The following is an 18,528-nucleotide window of genomic DNA, read 5'->3' as shown; positions in this document are numbered from 1 at the left end:
AAGTCTGAATAATCAGGATATCAGTCAATTATTCCTTCAAGTAAAAGTAGGATTTTATGAAGAAAGCAGATAGCTCATCTCACATCTCAAACAAACAACTGTATACGTGCTTTTCCTTGAGATAACATTTGTCTCAGCATGTAGCAGAAGTACTTTCCTTGTACCTCCTCTTTTGTCAGGCAGAATATAAAAGGATTCTTAATCTCAACTTCTGCTTCCAGTCAAGATGGAGTAACAGACTAGATTTATCATTCTATCTTCAAGGAAAACAGACATCACAGAAGAGTCATAAAAGAAGGAAAACAAATGAGGTGAACTGGATATTTCCCCCAGCTTGCTGTCTTGAGAGATTTCCCAGTTTGAAAGAATCCAAATGGAGCCAGGTGGTATCTACGAGACAAACAGAGTTGAGAACATGGTAAAGTTGAGTGGATGGCTAGAATTTGTGTAGTACAGAAGGAGAAACAGGGAGCTTCGAGGTGAGAGCACTTCAGGAAACAGTAAAGATTTCTCTTCAAGTCTTCAACTGAGTACAGATCAGCACATTCAACTGAGGAAACTACTCTAGGGTGGAGGGTGGGGGAAAGATCTACTGGAAAGAAGCAGGCATAAGAAGCCCCCAAGAACAGATAAGTTTAGAAATATTTTGTTTCTAGCAGTCAGAGTGGAAAAACCTTAAAATACAAAATAGGAAATACAAAATGCAAATACAGAATATCCAGAGAGCTTTGCTTCAGTTCAGTTCAGTTCAGTTCAGTTCAGTTGCTCAGTTGTGTCCGACTCTTTGTGACCTCATGAATCGCAGCACGCCAGGCCTCCCTGTCCATCACCAACTCTCGGAGTTCACTCAGACTCACGTCCATCGAGTCCGTGATGCCATCCAGCCATCTCATCCTCTGTCGTCCCCTTCTTCTCCTGCCCCCAATTCCTCCCAGCATCAGAGTCTTTTCCAATGAGTCAACTCTTCGCATGAGATTCAGTACAGTGTTAAATTGTACCTGGATCACATGCAGCTCTGCTCCACTCTAAGAAAACTGAAGAGCAGGCCTCCAGAAGACCAAACTATTTCCAACTCAATTGTGTCTCAGAACAAAGATGAAGAACATATGAAGGATGCAAATATGCCCAGCACCCCCCAAAATATAAAAATCAGATCTGGTATCTAATAAAAATATTGCCAGGCATGCAAAGAAGTAGGAGCCTATAAGGAGAAAAACCAATCAGTAGAAACAGATATAGAGATGACATAGATGAAAAATTGGCAGACAAGGATATTAAAACAGTTGTCATAACTATATCCTATATGTTCAAGACAGTAGAAGAGAGGTTGAGGACTTTAGGGAGAGACATGGATGGGATGAAAATCTAAATCAAACATCCAAGAAAGAAAAAGCAATGTCTGGGATGAAGAGTACACTGAATGGAATTAACAACAGTGAACAACAAAGGTTAGCCACCACAAAAGAAAATATTAGTGAACTTGAAGACATAGGAATTGAAACAATACAAAGGAAATAGAGAAAAAAACAGGAAAACGAAACAGAGCACAGGTGAACTGCTGGAAAACTTCACAGAATTTAACATCTGTATAATAGGACTGCCCAAAGAAGGATGGGGCATAAAACACTTGAAGAAATATTGGCTAAAAGTTTTCCAAATTTGATGAAAGCTTAAAATCCACTGATTCAAGAAATTTTATGAACCCTAGCATAAGAACAGAAAGAAAATGTCACCAAGGCTTATTAAAATTAAATTGTTTAAAAACTGGGATAAAGAGAAAATCTTAAGACAGAGGCACATTACATGTACGGGAACAAAATTAGGATGACAGCCAATTTCTAATAAAAAACAAAGCAAGCAAGAAGACATTAGAGCAACAGCCTTTAAAGTATAGGAAGAAAGAACCTGTCAGCACAGAATTCCATACTAAGAAAAAATAACTTTCAAAAACAAAGGCAAAATAAAAATTTTATTTTCAAAAGACAGAGATTATTACCATAACTGCACTACAAGAAATGTTAAAGGACATAGTTTATGCAAAAGGAAAATGATACCAGACAAACATATACATCTAGACAAAGGAAGGAAATGGTCAATACCAAATGAAAAATACCCTTTATTTTAACAATCTCTTTAAAAGAGAATTGTTTAAGGCAAAGATAATAATAATGTATGATGCGGTTAATAGCATATTTAGAAGTAAAATATCTGACAATAGACTAAGAAGGGAAATAGAAATACACTATTTTAACATTCTTGTACTATACATTAAGTGACATAATAGTTCTTGATGATATATAGTGATATGTTAAAGATGTATACTATAAATACTAAACCAATCACAAAAACAAAACAATGGTAAAGTTGACAAACTACCAAAGGACATAAAGTAGAATAATAAACAGCAATAAATTAATCCAAGATAAATGAAAAAAAAATGGTAAAAACAAAGAACAGATGGAACAAATGGAAAACAAGTAGCAGAGTGATACATTTAAGCTTGGCCATATCAATAATCACATTAAGTATAAAAAGTCCAACTTCTCCGTATAAAAGCCAGAGAATTTCCAACTAGATAAAAAAGCAAGACCTAACTATATGCTACTTACAAGAGACCTACTTTACTTGTAAAGAAGAAAACAGTTTAAAAATAAAAAGGATGGAAAAAGATATAACATGCTAATGCTAATCAAAAGAAAGTTGGAATGGCTCCATTAATGATAGGGGAAAATAGGTTTCAGAGCAAAGAATTATTACCAAATAAAAATGGGTCATTTCACACTGATGAAGGGGTCAATCTGGCAAAAAGACATTGCAGTCGTAAACATATATGCACTTAATAAGACAACTTAGAAATATACAATATAAAAATTAATAGAACTGAAAGAAGTAGGCAAATCTACAATTATACTCAGAGATTTCAACACCTCTCTCTTTGTAATATATGGTACAAGTAGACAGAAAATCAGTTATTATATGGAAAATTTGGAGAACATGATCAACTACTTTAACCTAATTGATATTTACAGAACACTCTACCTAATAAAAGAGGAATACACGTTCTTTTCATGTCAGAAGGAAGATAGATCATAATTACCAAGATGGATCATATTCTGAGCTATAAAACAATTCTCAAAAGTTTTTAAAGGATTCATACATACCAAGTTTACTCTCTGGCCATGATGAAATAAATTTCAAACCAGTAACAAATAGATACAAGGGAGATCATTAACTATTTGGAAACCAAATTCAGTTCAGTTCAGTTCAGTCACTCAGCCATCTCTGACTCTTTGCCACCCCATGAACCCCAGCAGGCTAGGCCTCCCTGTCCATCACCAACTCCCGGAGTTCACCCAAACCCATGTTCATTGAGTCAGTGATGCCATCCAACCATCTCATCCTCTGTCATCCCCTTCTCCTCCTGCCCTCAATCTTTCCCAGCATCAATGTCTTTTCCAATGAGTCAGCTGTTCGCATGAGGTGGCCAAAGTACTGGAGTTTCAGCTTTAGCATCAGTCCTTCCAATGAATATTCCAGACTGATTTCCTTTAGGATGGACTGGTTGGCTCTCCTTGCAGTCCAAGGGACTCACAAGAGTCTTCTCCAACACCACAGTTCAAAAGCATCAATTCTTCAGTGCTCAGCTTTCTTTATAGTCCAACTCTCACATCCATACATGACCACTGGAAAAACCATAGCCTTGACTAGACGGACCTTTGTTGACAAAGCAGTGCTTCTGCTTTTTAATATGCTGTCTATGGAGATGCACAGAGTCGGACATGACTGAAGCGACTTAGTAGCAGCACCAGCAGGTTGGTCATAACTTTCCTTCCAAGGAGTAAGCCTCTTTTAATTTCATGGCTGCAGTCACCATCTGCAGTGATTTTGGAATCCAGGAAAGTAAAGTCAGCCACTGTTTCCACTGTTTCCCCATCTATTTGCCATGAAATGATGGGACCAGATGCCATGATCTTAGTTTTCTGAATGTTGAGCTTTAAGCTCAACTTTTCACTTTTTCTTCTTCACTTTTTTTCCCACTTTTTTCCACTTTAAACTTTTTCACTCTCCTATTTCACTTTTATCAAGAGGCTCTTTAGTTCTTCTTCACTTTCTGTCATAAGGGTGGTATCATCTGCATATCTGAGGTTACTGATATTTCTCCCGGCAATCTTGATTCCAGCTTGTGCTTCTTCCAGCCCAGCATTTCTCATGATGTACTCTGCATAGAAGTTAAATAAGCAGGGTGACAATATACAGCCTTGATGTACTCTTTTTCCTATTTGGAACCAGTCTGTTGTTCCATGTCCAGTTCTAACTGTTGCTTCCTGACCTCCATACAGGTTTCTCAAGAGGCAGATTAGGTGGTCTGGTATTCCCATCTCCTTCAGGATTTTCCAGTTTATTGTGATTCACATAGTCAAAAGCTTTGGCATAGTCAATAAAGCAGAAATAGATGTTTTTCTGGAACTCTCTTGCTTTTTCCATGATCCAGCGGATGTTGGCAATTTGATCTCTGGTTCTCTGCCTTTTCTAAATCCAGCTTGAACGTCTGGAAGTTCACAGTTCACATATTGCTGAAGCCTGGCTTGGAGAATTTTAAGGATTATTTTACTAGTGTGTGAGATGAGTGCAATTGTGTGGTAGTTTGAGCTTTCTTGGGACTGCCTTTCTTTGGGATTGGAATGAAAACTGACCTTTTCCAGTCCTGTGGCCGCTGCTGAGTTTTCCAAATTTGCTGGCATATTGAGTGCAGCACTTTCACAGCATCATCTTTCAGGATTTGAAATAGCTCAACTGGAATTCCATCACCTCCACTAGTTTTGTTCATAGTGATGCTTCCTAAGGCCAATTTGAATTCGCATTCCAGGATGTCTGGCTCTAGGTGAGTGATCACACCATCGTGATAATCTGGGTTGTGAAGATCTTTTTTGTAGTTTTTTTCTGTATTCTTGCCACCTCTTCTTAATATCTTCTGCTTCTGTTAGGTCCCTACCATTTCTGTCCTTTATTGAGCCCAACTTTGCATGAAATGTTCCCTTGGTATCTCTAATTTTCTTGAAGAGATCTCTAGTCTTTCCCATTCTATTGTTTTCCTCTATTTCTTTGCATTGATCACTGAGGAAGGCTTTCTTATCTCTCCTTGCTATTCTTTGGAACTCTGCATTCAAATGGGTATATCTTTCCTTTTCTCCTTTTCTTTTCGATTCTCTTCTTTTCACAGCTATTTGTAAGGCCTCCTCAGACAGCCATTTTGCTGTTATGTATTTCTTTTTCTTGGGGTTGGTCTTGATTCCTGTCTCCTGTACAATGTCACAGACCTCCATCCCTAGTTCATCAGGCATTCTGTGTATCAGATCTAGTCCCTTAAATCTATTTCTCACTTCCACTGTATAGTCTGTATATAGTCACTGTATGGAAACCAAATAATATATTCTAAATAACCTATAGGTAGAGATGGAATTGTTCATTTCGTTGATTGTGATGATGATTTTGTGGGTGTAAACATATGCTAAAATGCATCAGATTGTATGCCTTAAATGCACTGTTTAACATATTCTAATTCTATTTTAATAAAGCTGTTAAAAAAAACACCCACACACTTGCTCAAAGGTTGAGATTTAACAATGACAAATTTTATTGTTTTGTCAATGATATTCTTAAACTAGACTGGATCTTTTCCCTTTCTTTGGTCTTTCTCTCTTTTTTTTTCTTTCTTTTTTTTTTTATTGTGCGTGCAGTGAAAAATGCAATTACTAAAAGTAAGTGGTTTTTTTTTTTAATAGTACAATTTTGTGCTCTGTCTTGGTAAGTGACTGTGAAGAAAGCTGAGTGCCGAAGAATTGATGCTTTTGAACTGTGGTGTTGGAGAAAGACTCTTGAGAGTCCCTTGGACTGAAAGGAGGTCCAACCAGTCCATTCTAAAGGAGATCAGTCCTGGGTGTTCTTTGGAAGGACTGATGTTAAAGCTGAAACTCCAGTACTTTGGCCACCTCATGCGAAGAGCTGACTCATTGGAAAAGACTCTGATGCTGGGAGGGATTGGGGGCAGGAGGAGAAGGGGACAACAGAGGATGAGATGGCTGGATGGCATCACCGACTTGATGGACATGAGTTTGGGTGAACTCCGGGAGTTCGTGATGGACAGGGAGCCCTTGGGTGCTGCAATTCATGGGGTCGCAAAGAGCTGGACACAACTGAGTGACTGAACTGAACTGAACTGAACTGAAGGTGCCAGAAGTTTTAGTCACTATTGCTTTAGCAACATCAGTACAAATTTAATACAGTAAAAAGTAAACATTGTTTTTGTATTATTGTAAAAATTGATTTGACCTTGAAGACATTCCCCAAAAGGGTCTTGGGGAATCCTAAGGGATCCATTTTCAGAACTGCTGTTTTAATACAACTTTCTGGTTATTACTGCTTTAGTCCAATAGTGTCACTTTAAAGGCAGGACTTGGTATATGAAAATCCTGCCAGCAAACCTGTATGGGTAAGACCTTTTTCTAGCAGTTGAGCCCTTAATGTGCTTCAAATTACAGTACAGGATCTATACTATAATAAAGATGATAACCTTTCCACTTGTGACTAATGCTTATCACTGCATACACAAATAATTTTTTCCATGGTTAAAAATGGTGCCTGCAATTGTCTAGTTAAATGTAATAGTCATGGGTTATCTTCTTTTTTTTTTTTTAACTTTTTTTTTCTTTTTTTTTTCTTTTTTAAATTTTAAAATCTTTAATTCTTACATGCATTCCCAAACATGAACCCCCCTCCCACCTCCCTCCCCATAACATCTCTCTGGGTCATCCCCATGCACCAGCCCCAAGCATGCTGTATCCTGCGTCAGACATAGACTGGCGATTCAATTCTTACATGATAGTATACATGTTAGAATGCCATTCTCCCAAATCATCCCACCCTCTCCCTCTCCCTCTGAGTCCAAAAGTCTGTTATACACATCTGTGTCTTTTTTCCTGTCTTGCATACAGGGTTGTCATTGCCATCTTCCTAAATTCCATATATATGTGTTAGTATACTGTATTGGTGTTTTTCTTTCTGGCTTACTTCACTCTGTATAATCGGCTACAGTTTCATCCATCTCATCAGAACTGATTCAAATGAATTCTTTTTTATGGCTGAGTAATACTCCATTGTGTATATGTACCATAGCTTTCTTATCCATTCATCTGCTGATGGACATCTAGGTTGTTTCCATGTCCTGGCTATTATAAACAGTGCTGTGATGAACATTGGGGTACATGTGTCTCTTTCCATTCTGGTTTCCTCGGTGTGTATGCCCAGAAGTGGGATTGCTGGGTCATAAGGTAGTTCTGTTTGCAATTTTTTAAGGAATCTCCACACTGTTCTCCATAGTGGCTGAACTAGTTTGCATTCCCACCAACAGTGTAGGAGGGTTCCCTTTTCTCCACACCCTCTCCAGCATTTATTGCTTGCAGATTTTTGGATCACAGACATTCTGACTGGTGTGAAGTGGTACCTCACTGTGGTTTTGATTTGCATTTCTCTAATAATGAGTGATGTTGAGCATCTTTTCATGTGTTTGTTAGCCATCCGTATGTCTTCTTTGGAGAAATGTCTATTTAGTTCTTTGGCCCATTTTTTGATTGGGTCGTTTATTTTTCTGGAATTGAGCTGCATAAGTTGCTTGTATATTTTTGAGATTAGTTGTTTGTCAGTTGCTTCATTTGCTATTATTTTCTCCCATTCTGAAGGCTGTCTTTTCACCTTGCTTATATTTTCCTTTGTTGTGCAGAAGCTTTTAATTTTAATTAGATCCCATTTGTTTATTTTTGCTTTTATTTCCAGTGTTCGGGGAGGTAGGTCATAGAGGATCCTGCTGTGATTTATGTCTGAGAGTGTTTTGCCTATGTGCTCCTCTAGGAGTTTTATAGTTTCTGATCTTACATTTAGATCTTTAATCCATTTTGAGTTTATTTTTGTGTGCGGTGTTAGAAAGTGATCTAGTTTCATTCTTTTACAAGTGGTTGACCAGTTTTCCCAGCACCACTTGTTAAAGAGATTGTCTTTACTCCATTGTATATTCTTGCCTCCTTTGTCAAAGATAAGGTGTCCATATGTGTGTGGATTTATCTCTGGGCTTTCTATTTTGTTCCATTGATCTATATGTCTGTCTTTGTGCCAGTACCATACTGTCTGGATGACTGTGGCTTTGTAGTAGAGCCTGAAGTCAGGCAAGTTGATTCCTCCAGTTCCATTCTTCTTTCTCAAGATTGCTTTGGCTATTTGAGGTTTTTTGTATTTCCATACAAATCTTGAAATTATTTGTTCTAGTTCTGTGAAAAATGTGGCTGGTAGCTTGATAGGGATTGCATTGAATTTGTAAATTGCTTTGGGTGGTATACTCATTTTCACTATATTGATTCTTCCGATCCATGAACATGGTATATTTCTCCATCTATTAGTGTCCTCTTTGATTTCTTTCATCAGTGTTTTATAGTTTTCTATATATAGGTCTTTAGTTTCTTTAGGTAGATATATTCCTAAGTATTTTATTCTTTTCGTTGCAATGGTGAATGGAATTGTTTCCTTAATTTCTTTTTCTACTTTCTCATTATTCGTGTATAGGAATGCAAGGGATTTCTGTGTGTTGATTTTATATCCTGCAACTTTACTATATTCATTGATTAGCTCTAGTAATTTTCTGGTGGAGTCTTTAGGGTTTTCCATGTAGAGGATCATGTCATCTGCAAACAGTGAGAGTTTTACTTCTTCTTTTCCAATTTGGATTCCTTTTATTTCTTTTTCTGCTCTGATTGCTGTGGCCAAAACTTCCAGAACTATGTTGAATAGTAGTGGTGAAAGTGGACACCCTTGTCTTGTTCCTGACTTTAGGGGAAATGCTTTCAATTTTTCACCATTGAGGATAATGTTTGCTGTGGGTTTGTCATATATAGCTTTTATTATGTTGAGGTATGTTCCTTCTATTCCTGCTTTCAGGAGAGTTTTTATCATAAATGGATGTTGAATTTTGTCAAAGGCCTTCTCTGCATCTATTGAGATAATCATATGGTTTTTATTTATCAATTTGTTAATGTGGTGAATTACATTGATTGATTTGCGGATATTGAAGAATCCTTGCATCCCTGGGATAAAGCCCACTTGGTCATGGTGTATGATCTTTTTAATGTGTTGTTGGATCCTGATTGCTAGAATTTTGTTGAGGATTTTTGCATCTATGTTCATCAGTGATATTGGCCTGTAGTTTTCTTTTATTGTGACATCTTTGTCAGGTTTTGGTATTAGGGTGATGGTGGCCTCATAGAATGAGTTTGGAAGTTTACCTTCCTCTGCAATTTTCTGGAAGAGTTTGAGGAGGATAGGTGTTAGCTCTTCTCTAAATTTTTGGTAGAATTCAGCTGTGAAGCCGTCTGGACCTGGGCTTTTGTTTGCTGGAAGATTTCTGATTACAGTTTCAATTTCCATGCTTGTGATGGGTCTGTTAAGATTTTCTATTTCTTCCAGGTTCAGTTTTGGAAAATTGTACTTTTCTAAGAATTCGTCCATTTCTTCCACGTTGTCCATTTTATTGGCATACAACTGCTGATAGTAGTCTCTTATGATCCTTTGTATTTCTGTGTTTCATGGGTTATCTTCTATAGAAAGAGTTTGAAGACAGAAAAAGTTGTAGTAGGGAAAATAATACAGATAGAAGAGATTTGAAAAGTTTAGAGAATGAAGGAGGAGAGAAGAGAAGAATGAACGAAGAAAAGGGAAAGATAGATATTTCGGATATGTTGTTGTTCAGTTGCCAAGTCATGTCCAACACTTTGCAATTCCATGGACTGAAGCATGCCAGACTTCCCTGTCTTTCACTATTTCCTGGAGTTTGCTCGAACTCATGTCCATTGAGTTGGTGATGCTGTCCAACCATCTCATCCTCTGTTGTCCCCTTCCCCTCCTGCTTTTAATCTTTCCCAGCATCAGGGTCTTTTCACATGAATTGGGTCTTCACATCAACTGTCAAAAGTATTGGGGTTTCAGCTTCAGGAAAAGTCCTTCCAATGAATATTCAGGACTGATTTCCTTTAGGATGGACTAGTTTGATCTCCTTGCTGTCCAAGAGACTCGCAAGAGTCTTCTCCAACACCACAGTTTGAAATCATCAATTCTTTGGCACTCAGCCTTCTTTTATGGTTCAATTCTCACATCCCTACATGGCTACTGGAAAAACCATAGCTTTGACTAGACGGACATTTGTTGGCAAAGTGATGTCTCTGCTTTTTAATATGCTGTCTAGTTTTGTTACAGCTTTTCTTCCAAGGAGCAAATGTCTTTTAATTTCATGGCTGCAGTCACCATCTGCAATGATTTTGGAGCCCAAGAAAATAAAGTGTGTCACTATTTCCACCCCGCCCTCCCCCGCCATCTATTTGCCATGAAGTGATGGGACTGGTGAATGTGAGAGGAGAGTGAAAAAGTTGGCTTAAAGCTCAACATTCAGAAAACTAAGATCATGGCGTCTGGTCCCATGGCAAATAAATGGGGAAACAGTGGAAACAGTGGCTGACTTTATTTTTGGGGCTCCAAAATACACTGCAGATGATGACTGCAGCATGAAATTAAAAGATGCTTCCTACTTGGAAGGAAAGTTACGATCAACCTAGACAGCATATTAAAAAGCAGAGACATCACTTTGTCAACAAAGGTCTGTCTAGTCAAGGCTATGGTTTTTCCAGTAGTCATGTGTGGATGTGAGAGTTGGACTATAAAGCAAGCTGAGAGCTGAAGAATTGATGCTTTTGAACTGTGGTGTTGGAGAAGACTCTTGAGAGTCCCTTGGACTGCAAGGAGATCCAACCAGTCCATACTAAAGGAGATCAGTCCTGGGTGTTCATTGGAAGGACTGATGCTGAAGCTGAAACTCCAATACTTTGGCCACCTGATGCGAAGATCTGACTCCTTGGAAAAGACCCTGATGCTGGGAAAGATTGAAGGCGGGAAGAGAAGGGGATGACAGAGCATGAGATGGTTGGATGGCATCACTGATTCAATTGACATAAGTCTAAGTAAACTCTGGGAGTTGGTGATGAAGAGGGAGGCCAGGCGTGCTGCAGTCCATGGGGTCACAAAGAGTTGGACATGACTGAATGACTAAACTGATGACCTGAACTGAACTGATGGGATTGGATGTCATGATATTCATTTTTTGAATGTTGAGTTTTAAACTAGCTTTTTCGCTTTCCTCTTTCACTGTCATCAAGAGGCTTTTTAGTTCTTCTTCACTTTCTGACATTAGGGTGGGATCATCTGCATATCAAGAAAAGATAAAAATAAGGAAGAGACATAAGTAGAGTTGTACTGGACTCGTTGCTTATCAAAAAATCTCACCTGTGTAAAAGAACAATTTACTAAAATCAGTTTCACTTACTATGCAAATGTTTTAGGGGTACAGGTACATCATAAGGATGCATGAGTAGTGAATACAGAGATGTACTGTTCACATTCCCTTTATCGAAAGACTGCTCCAGTTGCTGGCGTGTTCCTAGCAGACAGCCTCTAGCTGTCAGCTCCTTTGGCTGCAGAGAACTGTTTCTTGTAGGAAGAAGAGGAGGTGAGGTTATAAAGCTTCAGCCATTCTGGGTCATGGTGGGACAACTCTTCACTCTGGGTGAAGCTGTGGAAGACGGGGCGCTCCCCTGCTGACTCTTGCCTCCACCCAGTGGAGTTCCGCCCTCTCCCTCCCACAGGGGTTTGCCCCATGGGCACTCCCTAATACATCCTGAATGCCTAGCTCTGTCTCAGTCTACTTCCTGTAGATCCCAAACTGGAACTGCATCTTACTGACTTAAATATAGCCAAAATTGGAGAAGACTTGAGAACCCTAGGCAATGGAAACTAATCATCAAAATTATGTGTTAACCTTTTAACACAAGCATTTATTTTGAATTGCTTATACTCAGCATATTATCTTTAACATTTGTTTTCATATTTCCACCTCCCCTTTCTTGAAGAAATCTTATTGTGGAAAGATAAAAAGGTAGTAAGGTAAGAAAAACAATTATGCTGTTTCTTACCCAGACACTCAGGAAACCCACAATGTCAAGGTTGGCCTAAGCAGCAAAAGAGGAGATGTGAATATATACCAATAGAAAGTTCTGAGGTTGTCTGATGATCAGAAGTGTTTAATTTTGTTTGAGCCTGAAGATTTGCATGGTTACACAAAACTCTCAGATATGAACAGGATTAGTCATTTTGATCAGGAAAGTGGGTATTTCCTTCCTGTCTTCCTCCCTGGCTCCAGAGGAGGGCAGACAGAGTATTCCCAGGTCAGTTCTCTCCCTTTTCAAACTCACTCTTATAGCGAAGCCTGAAACAGAGTGGGTGAGCCTTCTGACTGTCCATTATCTTCAGACCTTCACCCTCTGGGAAATAGGTCTGTTTAAGTGTCCTTGTTTTGATTCCTTTTCTGGGATCTATACGTTACTAGCAGATGACTCATGGCAGCCCACACCCTGATCCTCAGTTTGGAGGAAGAAGAGGGTGGTGAAGTAACTGTCCCGACAACTTAGACTAGAACCGTCTCAACTGCCTAAAATTGAGATAACGTTTTGTTTCTAGGATTACCTGGATAACAGTGATCTTTGATGTTACGAAGTAAAGATGATTGTATTTAGCTTTTCCTTTGGGGGTATGGATTGGAGGAGTTGGCCGCTGTGAACATTTTAGATCTAAGTTATTTCAGACAATTACTTCAGCCATACTTCTCAGCCTGGGAGTATGATTGTCTCCTATAAGGCACAGTAACTATTTGTGAGAAAAAAAAGAGAAAAGATATATTGGCTGTTATAAAGGAAATACTCTGGAGGTTCCATTCAGGCTTTGTCTCCTCATCTGTTAAATGGGATTAATACCTACATAACTTGGTTATGAAGATTCAATAAGGAAACATCGGAAAAGCACCTAGAACGGTGGCTAGCTAGTACAGAAGTATTCGGTAAATAGCGATCCCTGTCCATCCCTTCTAAATGGGCCGTGGGAAAACAATTCCTAACCTCACAGGGTCTCCTCCCCTTTTCCTTCCCCGTCACAGCAGTGGAGATTGTACAGATGCTTCTCCCATGTCTCTTCTCTCCTTCCCTTCTTCCAAGGAAGCGGCAGTGTGTCCCCATGGATTCGGAAGCTCGTGCCTGCTAGGACAGCCCAGTCCCCGGGTTGCTAAGGTGGGGGTGGTGGGTGGAGAGCTGCGGCTTTGGCCTGCGCAGAGTGGCGGGGAGGCGACCCGGAGACGATGGGGAGGCGGGCGCAGTCGACCCAAGGGTGGAGAAGGGGGAAGGCGAAGGACGCGCGTTCCCGGGCTCGTGACCGCCGGCGGCTCCGGGAACCGGCACCCAGACAGCCCAGGAGAGATGGCAGGCGGCAGGGACCCGCGCGTCGTGGACACCCTCCACCTGCTGCTGCTGGTGGCCGTCCTACCCCTGGCAGTCCGGGGGGTCCGTCGGGGCGCGGTAGACTGGACCCAGGAGAAGGTGAGGGGCTGCTGCTGCGCGATTGTATCTGGCCGGCTCGCGCGCGTGCGGGGACTCAGTCCCGCGACCCCCACCTGGGCAGGATCGGAAGCGGGCAGAGCCGAGGTCCCCCAACCCTGCGCCCAGAGGAGTTGGGGCTCTGCGTGCTCGCCAGGGTGCCTCGCTGGCCGCCGGGAGGCTTTGGAGCTGCCTCGGGAGCTGGGTGATGTCACCGAGCTCCGCTCGGCTGCGGTCTGATGCTGGTACTGATAGGCACACGAAGTGTGACTTGCCTGCGGCGGCGGAGCGGGGAGGTGAGGGCGCAGGACCGCGCATCCGCCCGCTCGGGAGACGCGGGGGCTGGGTCTCGGCGCTCCAGGCGGCCTAGGTGCGGGGCGTGCCTGGGGGTGTGCCACCGCTCCCTCGCCGCGCCGCCGTATCCCGGGACGCCCTCCCGGTGTTGAAGTTTCCAGGCACGGACGTGTGTGTGGGTCTGTTTCAGATTTTTAAGCACATCAGCGCCGAAAGGAGGAGATTACTTGGAGACCCACTATACTTTAAAATGTATTTCTTTTTTCGTTAAAAGATAGTAAAATACAATTGTTAAAGAAATGTATAAAATTGTAGGTGGAGATTTCATGTAAGGAACTTAGGATAAAAGGGATTTGCAAGTTCCCTCTGTGTGAAGTAAATAGGTCCACAGTTATTTCCATTTCTTGTGTAACAGTTTTGAATTCCTAAAACTGCTAGGGACTTAAGCAAAGGTTATTGATATTGGAGTAAAATGGTATACTTTCAAAGATACTAAGAAAAGTAGCAAAGTAAAGGGATATGACCTTTGACAGCAAGCATTGTTGAAAGATCTCTTAAATGCTTGTGGTCTGCCAGTACTGACTTACAAGGCTCAGGGAGAATGCACAGGCCCTCTCCAGGGTTACCTGTGGGTCCTGGCCTGCACAGGCTATGGATATCAATAGCCCCCTTCAGCTCTCTGGGTGATACTTATAGCTTCACCATTCAAGGACCACAAGGGTGCTGCACTTACATAAGGACATCACTAGCCACAGGGAACCTGGGGAGGATGAGGGCAACTGATTCACACATAACTTCATTATAGGAAAAGCTTCCCATGAGAATTCAATAGGACTAATGTCTATTGATCCAACCAGTCCATTCTGAAGGAGATCAGCCCTGGGATTTCTTTGGAAGGAATGATGCTAAAGCTGAAACTCCAGTACTTTGGCCACTTCATGCGAAGAGTTGACTCATTGGAAAAGACTGTGATGCTGGGAGGGGTTGGGGGCAGGAGGAGAAGGGGATGACAGAGGATGAGATGGCTGGATGGCATCACTGACTCGATGGATGTGAGTCTGAGTGAACTCCGGGAGTTGGTGATGGACAAGGAGGCCTGGCGTGCTGCGATTCATAGGGCCACAAAGAGTCGGACACGACTGAGAGACTGAACTGAACTGAACTGAATGTCCATTGATGAACATAGGGTTACAGACTTCCATCTTCTCCTTCCTGCCAGAAATTGGGAAGGGACATTAACTACCAGAATGTGGAGCCACACCAAATGTGTCTTTATGATCCGTGGAAATGGATGGGAATAAGTGAGGTGGGGACAAAAGGAGCTGATCTGAGGGATCATTTATAGGCAGAAGGTATTTGTGGGTGAGAGAAGATGCTGGATTCTTTCAGCGTTTTAAACTAATGAGACTCTAGCTTTTGAGAAATGAAGCCCGAATCTCTTTCATATTTAAGAAGCTTCTAATTGCTGTTCTATTTGTTTCCTTTCAAGGGGTACAAGCAAATGATGCAAATGACAAAGTCAGCCACCACAATGCCTGATTTCTGGTCCCCCACCCCCTCACTCTCTAAGGCTTTAATAAGGTCTACCAGGTGTCGAGTACAGTTTGCAGCCTGGGAAATGAATTAATCCGTACTAAAGTTTATGCCTTCCTGCTCTGCGTGATATTCAGCTATTTTAATCATGTGGGGTGTGCCCTTGGCACACTGGTCTGCCAAAAGGTGAGGTGTGGTAAAGGAAGTATTGATTTTGAAATCCATTTTCTTTGGTTTGAAATAAAGGCGTGTCTTTTCCAGTGGGATCTAATATGTAAAAACAGCTCAACCCTAGTTTATGGTTGTGTTTAGAAGACTGCGATTTGTTTGAAACCTATAAACAATTTTTCCATAGAAGTCATATTATAAGTTATTTGATTCACAGGTGGGCTCACTGGTATATATTTAGGGGCATTGGCATCTGGGTATCAGGCTTCTATATATAAGCATCTGACTTGAACCTTGCAGTGCCCTCATAGTGAGAGGGATATATTCATCCCCAATTTACAGATGAGGAACATTGACCACCATTACAGCGGCGAATTGGAGAGTCCTCATCTTTCCTTAAATCAACCATGCCTTTATTATTGGATGTTTAGGTGGTTTCCAAACTTTCTTTATCATAAAGCTGGGACCCAATGTATTTTACCTGATAGATTTTCCCTTTGTTATTAACAAAAATAAAAAGGAAAACTTTAAGTCATATGAAGGATGGAGGAACCTTGTACAGGAGATTGGCTTCACCCAGGAGTCCTCCTCTAGGATTTTTCTGGAGGAGAATTACTGCTCTCACCAGCATTTCACATTTTTCCACTGCTGGAGCCACATATATTCTAAAACCCCATTAGGTTCCCCTCCTCTGTGGTTCTAAAATTCTTGGCCATCTATCCCTCTGCCCATCATGATTCTTGTGAATCATAAAGCAGCAATGGAGACTCCATTGGCAGGGGCAGGGGGCCAGTGGTGGTCTGCATGTTGGTGGTAGAAGGAGAAAGAAAATGTGCTGTTTTTGAGCTTCTCGTATCTGGCCGGTAAGTACTATGACATCCATTATGCAGATATGGGAGCTTTTCCTAGTCATAGCTAGCAGGTGAGGATCTGGGATTTGGCTCTAAATTGTTGTTTTTAAAACCTGCACTGCTTCGCTTTTAGATAGAGGGCTGTTAGCATTAAAGAAGATAGGACTTGATCATATTCACTTCTCAACTGTTCTACAACTTCATCTGTCATATCAGTGGAATCTAACCCAGAAGGAGTTCTGTAAATGGGTTGAATTTGGAGTAGACATAGGTGTTAATCTGAGCACTGTCTGGGAGATGCTCATATTGGATGGAAACTAGAATTGATTTGGCTGTGCTTCCGTAATGTCTCCCTTTCATTCAATGGTGTGGGACTTCAAATCCATCTGCAAGCCGGGCCAGTCCTGCCAATTATGTAATTAAAACCCTCTTTGGCCAGGCACCGTGTGATTAGTCCAGAGGAGATGCTGGAGACCTGGTTCACACTTTTGCAGCTGAAAGATTCTTGTCACCCAAAGCAGACTTATTGTCCTTTCTGCCTGGATGGAAAGACAAGGCAGGGGCTGTAATAGAGACTCATTCCTCTGAGAATGCCCGTACCAATGGAAAATTGTCTATGTGCCTTTTAACTGAAATAAACCTAGAGTGGTTTGGGGTTGACATTTAACATTGAGCTCAACACAGTTTTACCTCATTCATTTACTGTCCTCATGCCTGATTTGCACTTTCTTTCCAGGTTTCTTCTCTTACTGCTTCCTCTCAGCTGCACGTAGATTTTTATGTTTATTGAGTTCTGAGAGTCAGCTTCCATAAAAATCAAACAAATGCTGTTTAGGTTGGAAAAATCAAATGGTTCTCCATTCAGGGCTTTAATGAATAGAAAGGCTTAGGCAATCAACCGATTATGACTGTTTCCCCTTCTCTAGCTTTTAATCTCTGTGATTTCACAGGGGCATCTTTACTCCCAGAGAGGCAGGGAGGGGGAGGGCTCTTTACCGAAGTATGTTCATTTAATGGGTGAGCGCAGGAGACTGAGGATCAACACAAGTAAGTTTCTGTATTCAGGAGCACCGATAGGCTTGTCTAATGTGCTTACCCTTTACTTATCCATTAAGCATTGTTTGGTGTTGTTTGCCAACCATGTTTCATTCACAGTATCTGTAACAGGTAGTGATGCTAGAGGATTATTTTGTTCCTGTTTTTTCCTTAAATCTCTTAAGAACTCTTTTTAAGCCTCCATAAATCGCCTATTTACTTATTTACTTACTTATTTCTCTTCTTCCTCATAATCCTTATTTCCCAACATCTTGGGGCTCATGGGAGTTTCCTTGGGCTCCTGTTTGGCTCATGAATTGTTGGGCTGCACCTTGCAGGCCTGTGAACCTTGTAGTTGCCCAGTTTCGAGGCCAAAGAAAGAGCCTGGAGATGGTGACAGAGACAGTCAGTGATTTATTGAACAGAGGATCTTACATGCCCAAAACAAAGGGTCCTGGAGCAACACTCCACCCTGTTGGGCAAGCAGACAGGCCATGGCAGCAATCTTTATATAAATCGCCCATTTAAATATCAACTTGATTTCCATGCACTGTGGACATGGAGTCAAGGACCACAGTGACCAGATAGGGTCTGGGATGGATGGAGTAATAAACAGTAAATGAAAAGGAGTCCTTGGCCAGACAGCCTTTGACACAACAGTTCTTGATTGTCACAGTGACTTTCCCAGGCCAACTCTCAACTCTAAACATCACAAGCATCGACTCTCAGAAATTCAAAAAGAACAAAGTCTACCAACATTGAACTACAGCACTTCCTGGCCCCCTGTAGCAGGCAGCCGCTTGTCTTTCCTGGCCCTATAATCTCTGTTCATTCAACTGACTTTGTATATATGATGGCAAACTTCCCATTTTACTTTATTATTATGTACATACCGTCTTAGTGAAGCTAGTTTTAGAAAGACAGTTCACTTGTTGATTCCGTATTTGATTAGTTCATCCAATAATTATTGAGTGTGCCATGTGAGCCAGGTGTTGTGTGGTTCTGGGGAGAGCATGGAAAATACGAGAGATAGTTCCTGTCCTCCTGGAGTTGGCATCTTGCATGAAAGTAGACATTAAACAAATAGACACACAAGGCCTCTACACCCCAACCTGAAATGAGCAGGAGTTAGCTAGGTG

General features: G+C 41.1%; 1 protein-coding gene across 2 annotated transcripts in view; it reads left to right on the top strand.

Moving 5' to 3' along the window:
- QPCT (glutaminyl-peptide cyclotransferase) overlaps positions 1–18,528 on the top strand; it is a 73,544-nt gene that overhangs the window by 30,089 nt on the left and 24,927 nt on the right. Inside the window, exon 1 of one of the 2 annotated variants that reach the window (XM_069583553.1) lies at positions 13,252–13,511. The exons of the other annotated variant lie outside the window; for it this stretch is intronic. Coding sequence (XP_069439654.1) covers positions 13,392–13,511 — 120 coding nt within the window. The 5' untranslated portion in view covers positions 13,252–13,391. Of the gene's footprint in view, positions 1–13,251; positions 13,512–18,528 lie in introns of those variants that run through there. 2 annotated transcript variants of the gene reach the window in all.

This window comes from Ovis canadensis, chromosome 3, assembly GCF_042477335.2.
Source record: "Ovis canadensis isolate MfBH-ARS-UI-01 breed Bighorn chromosome 3, ARS-UI_OviCan_v2, whole genome shotgun sequence".
Taxonomy (NCBI): domain Eukaryota; kingdom Metazoa; phylum Chordata; class Mammalia; order Artiodactyla; family Bovidae; genus Ovis; species Ovis canadensis.
The sequence above is the reverse complement of the archived record's forward strand: the minus strand, read 5'-3'. Positions and strand labels throughout refer to the sequence as shown.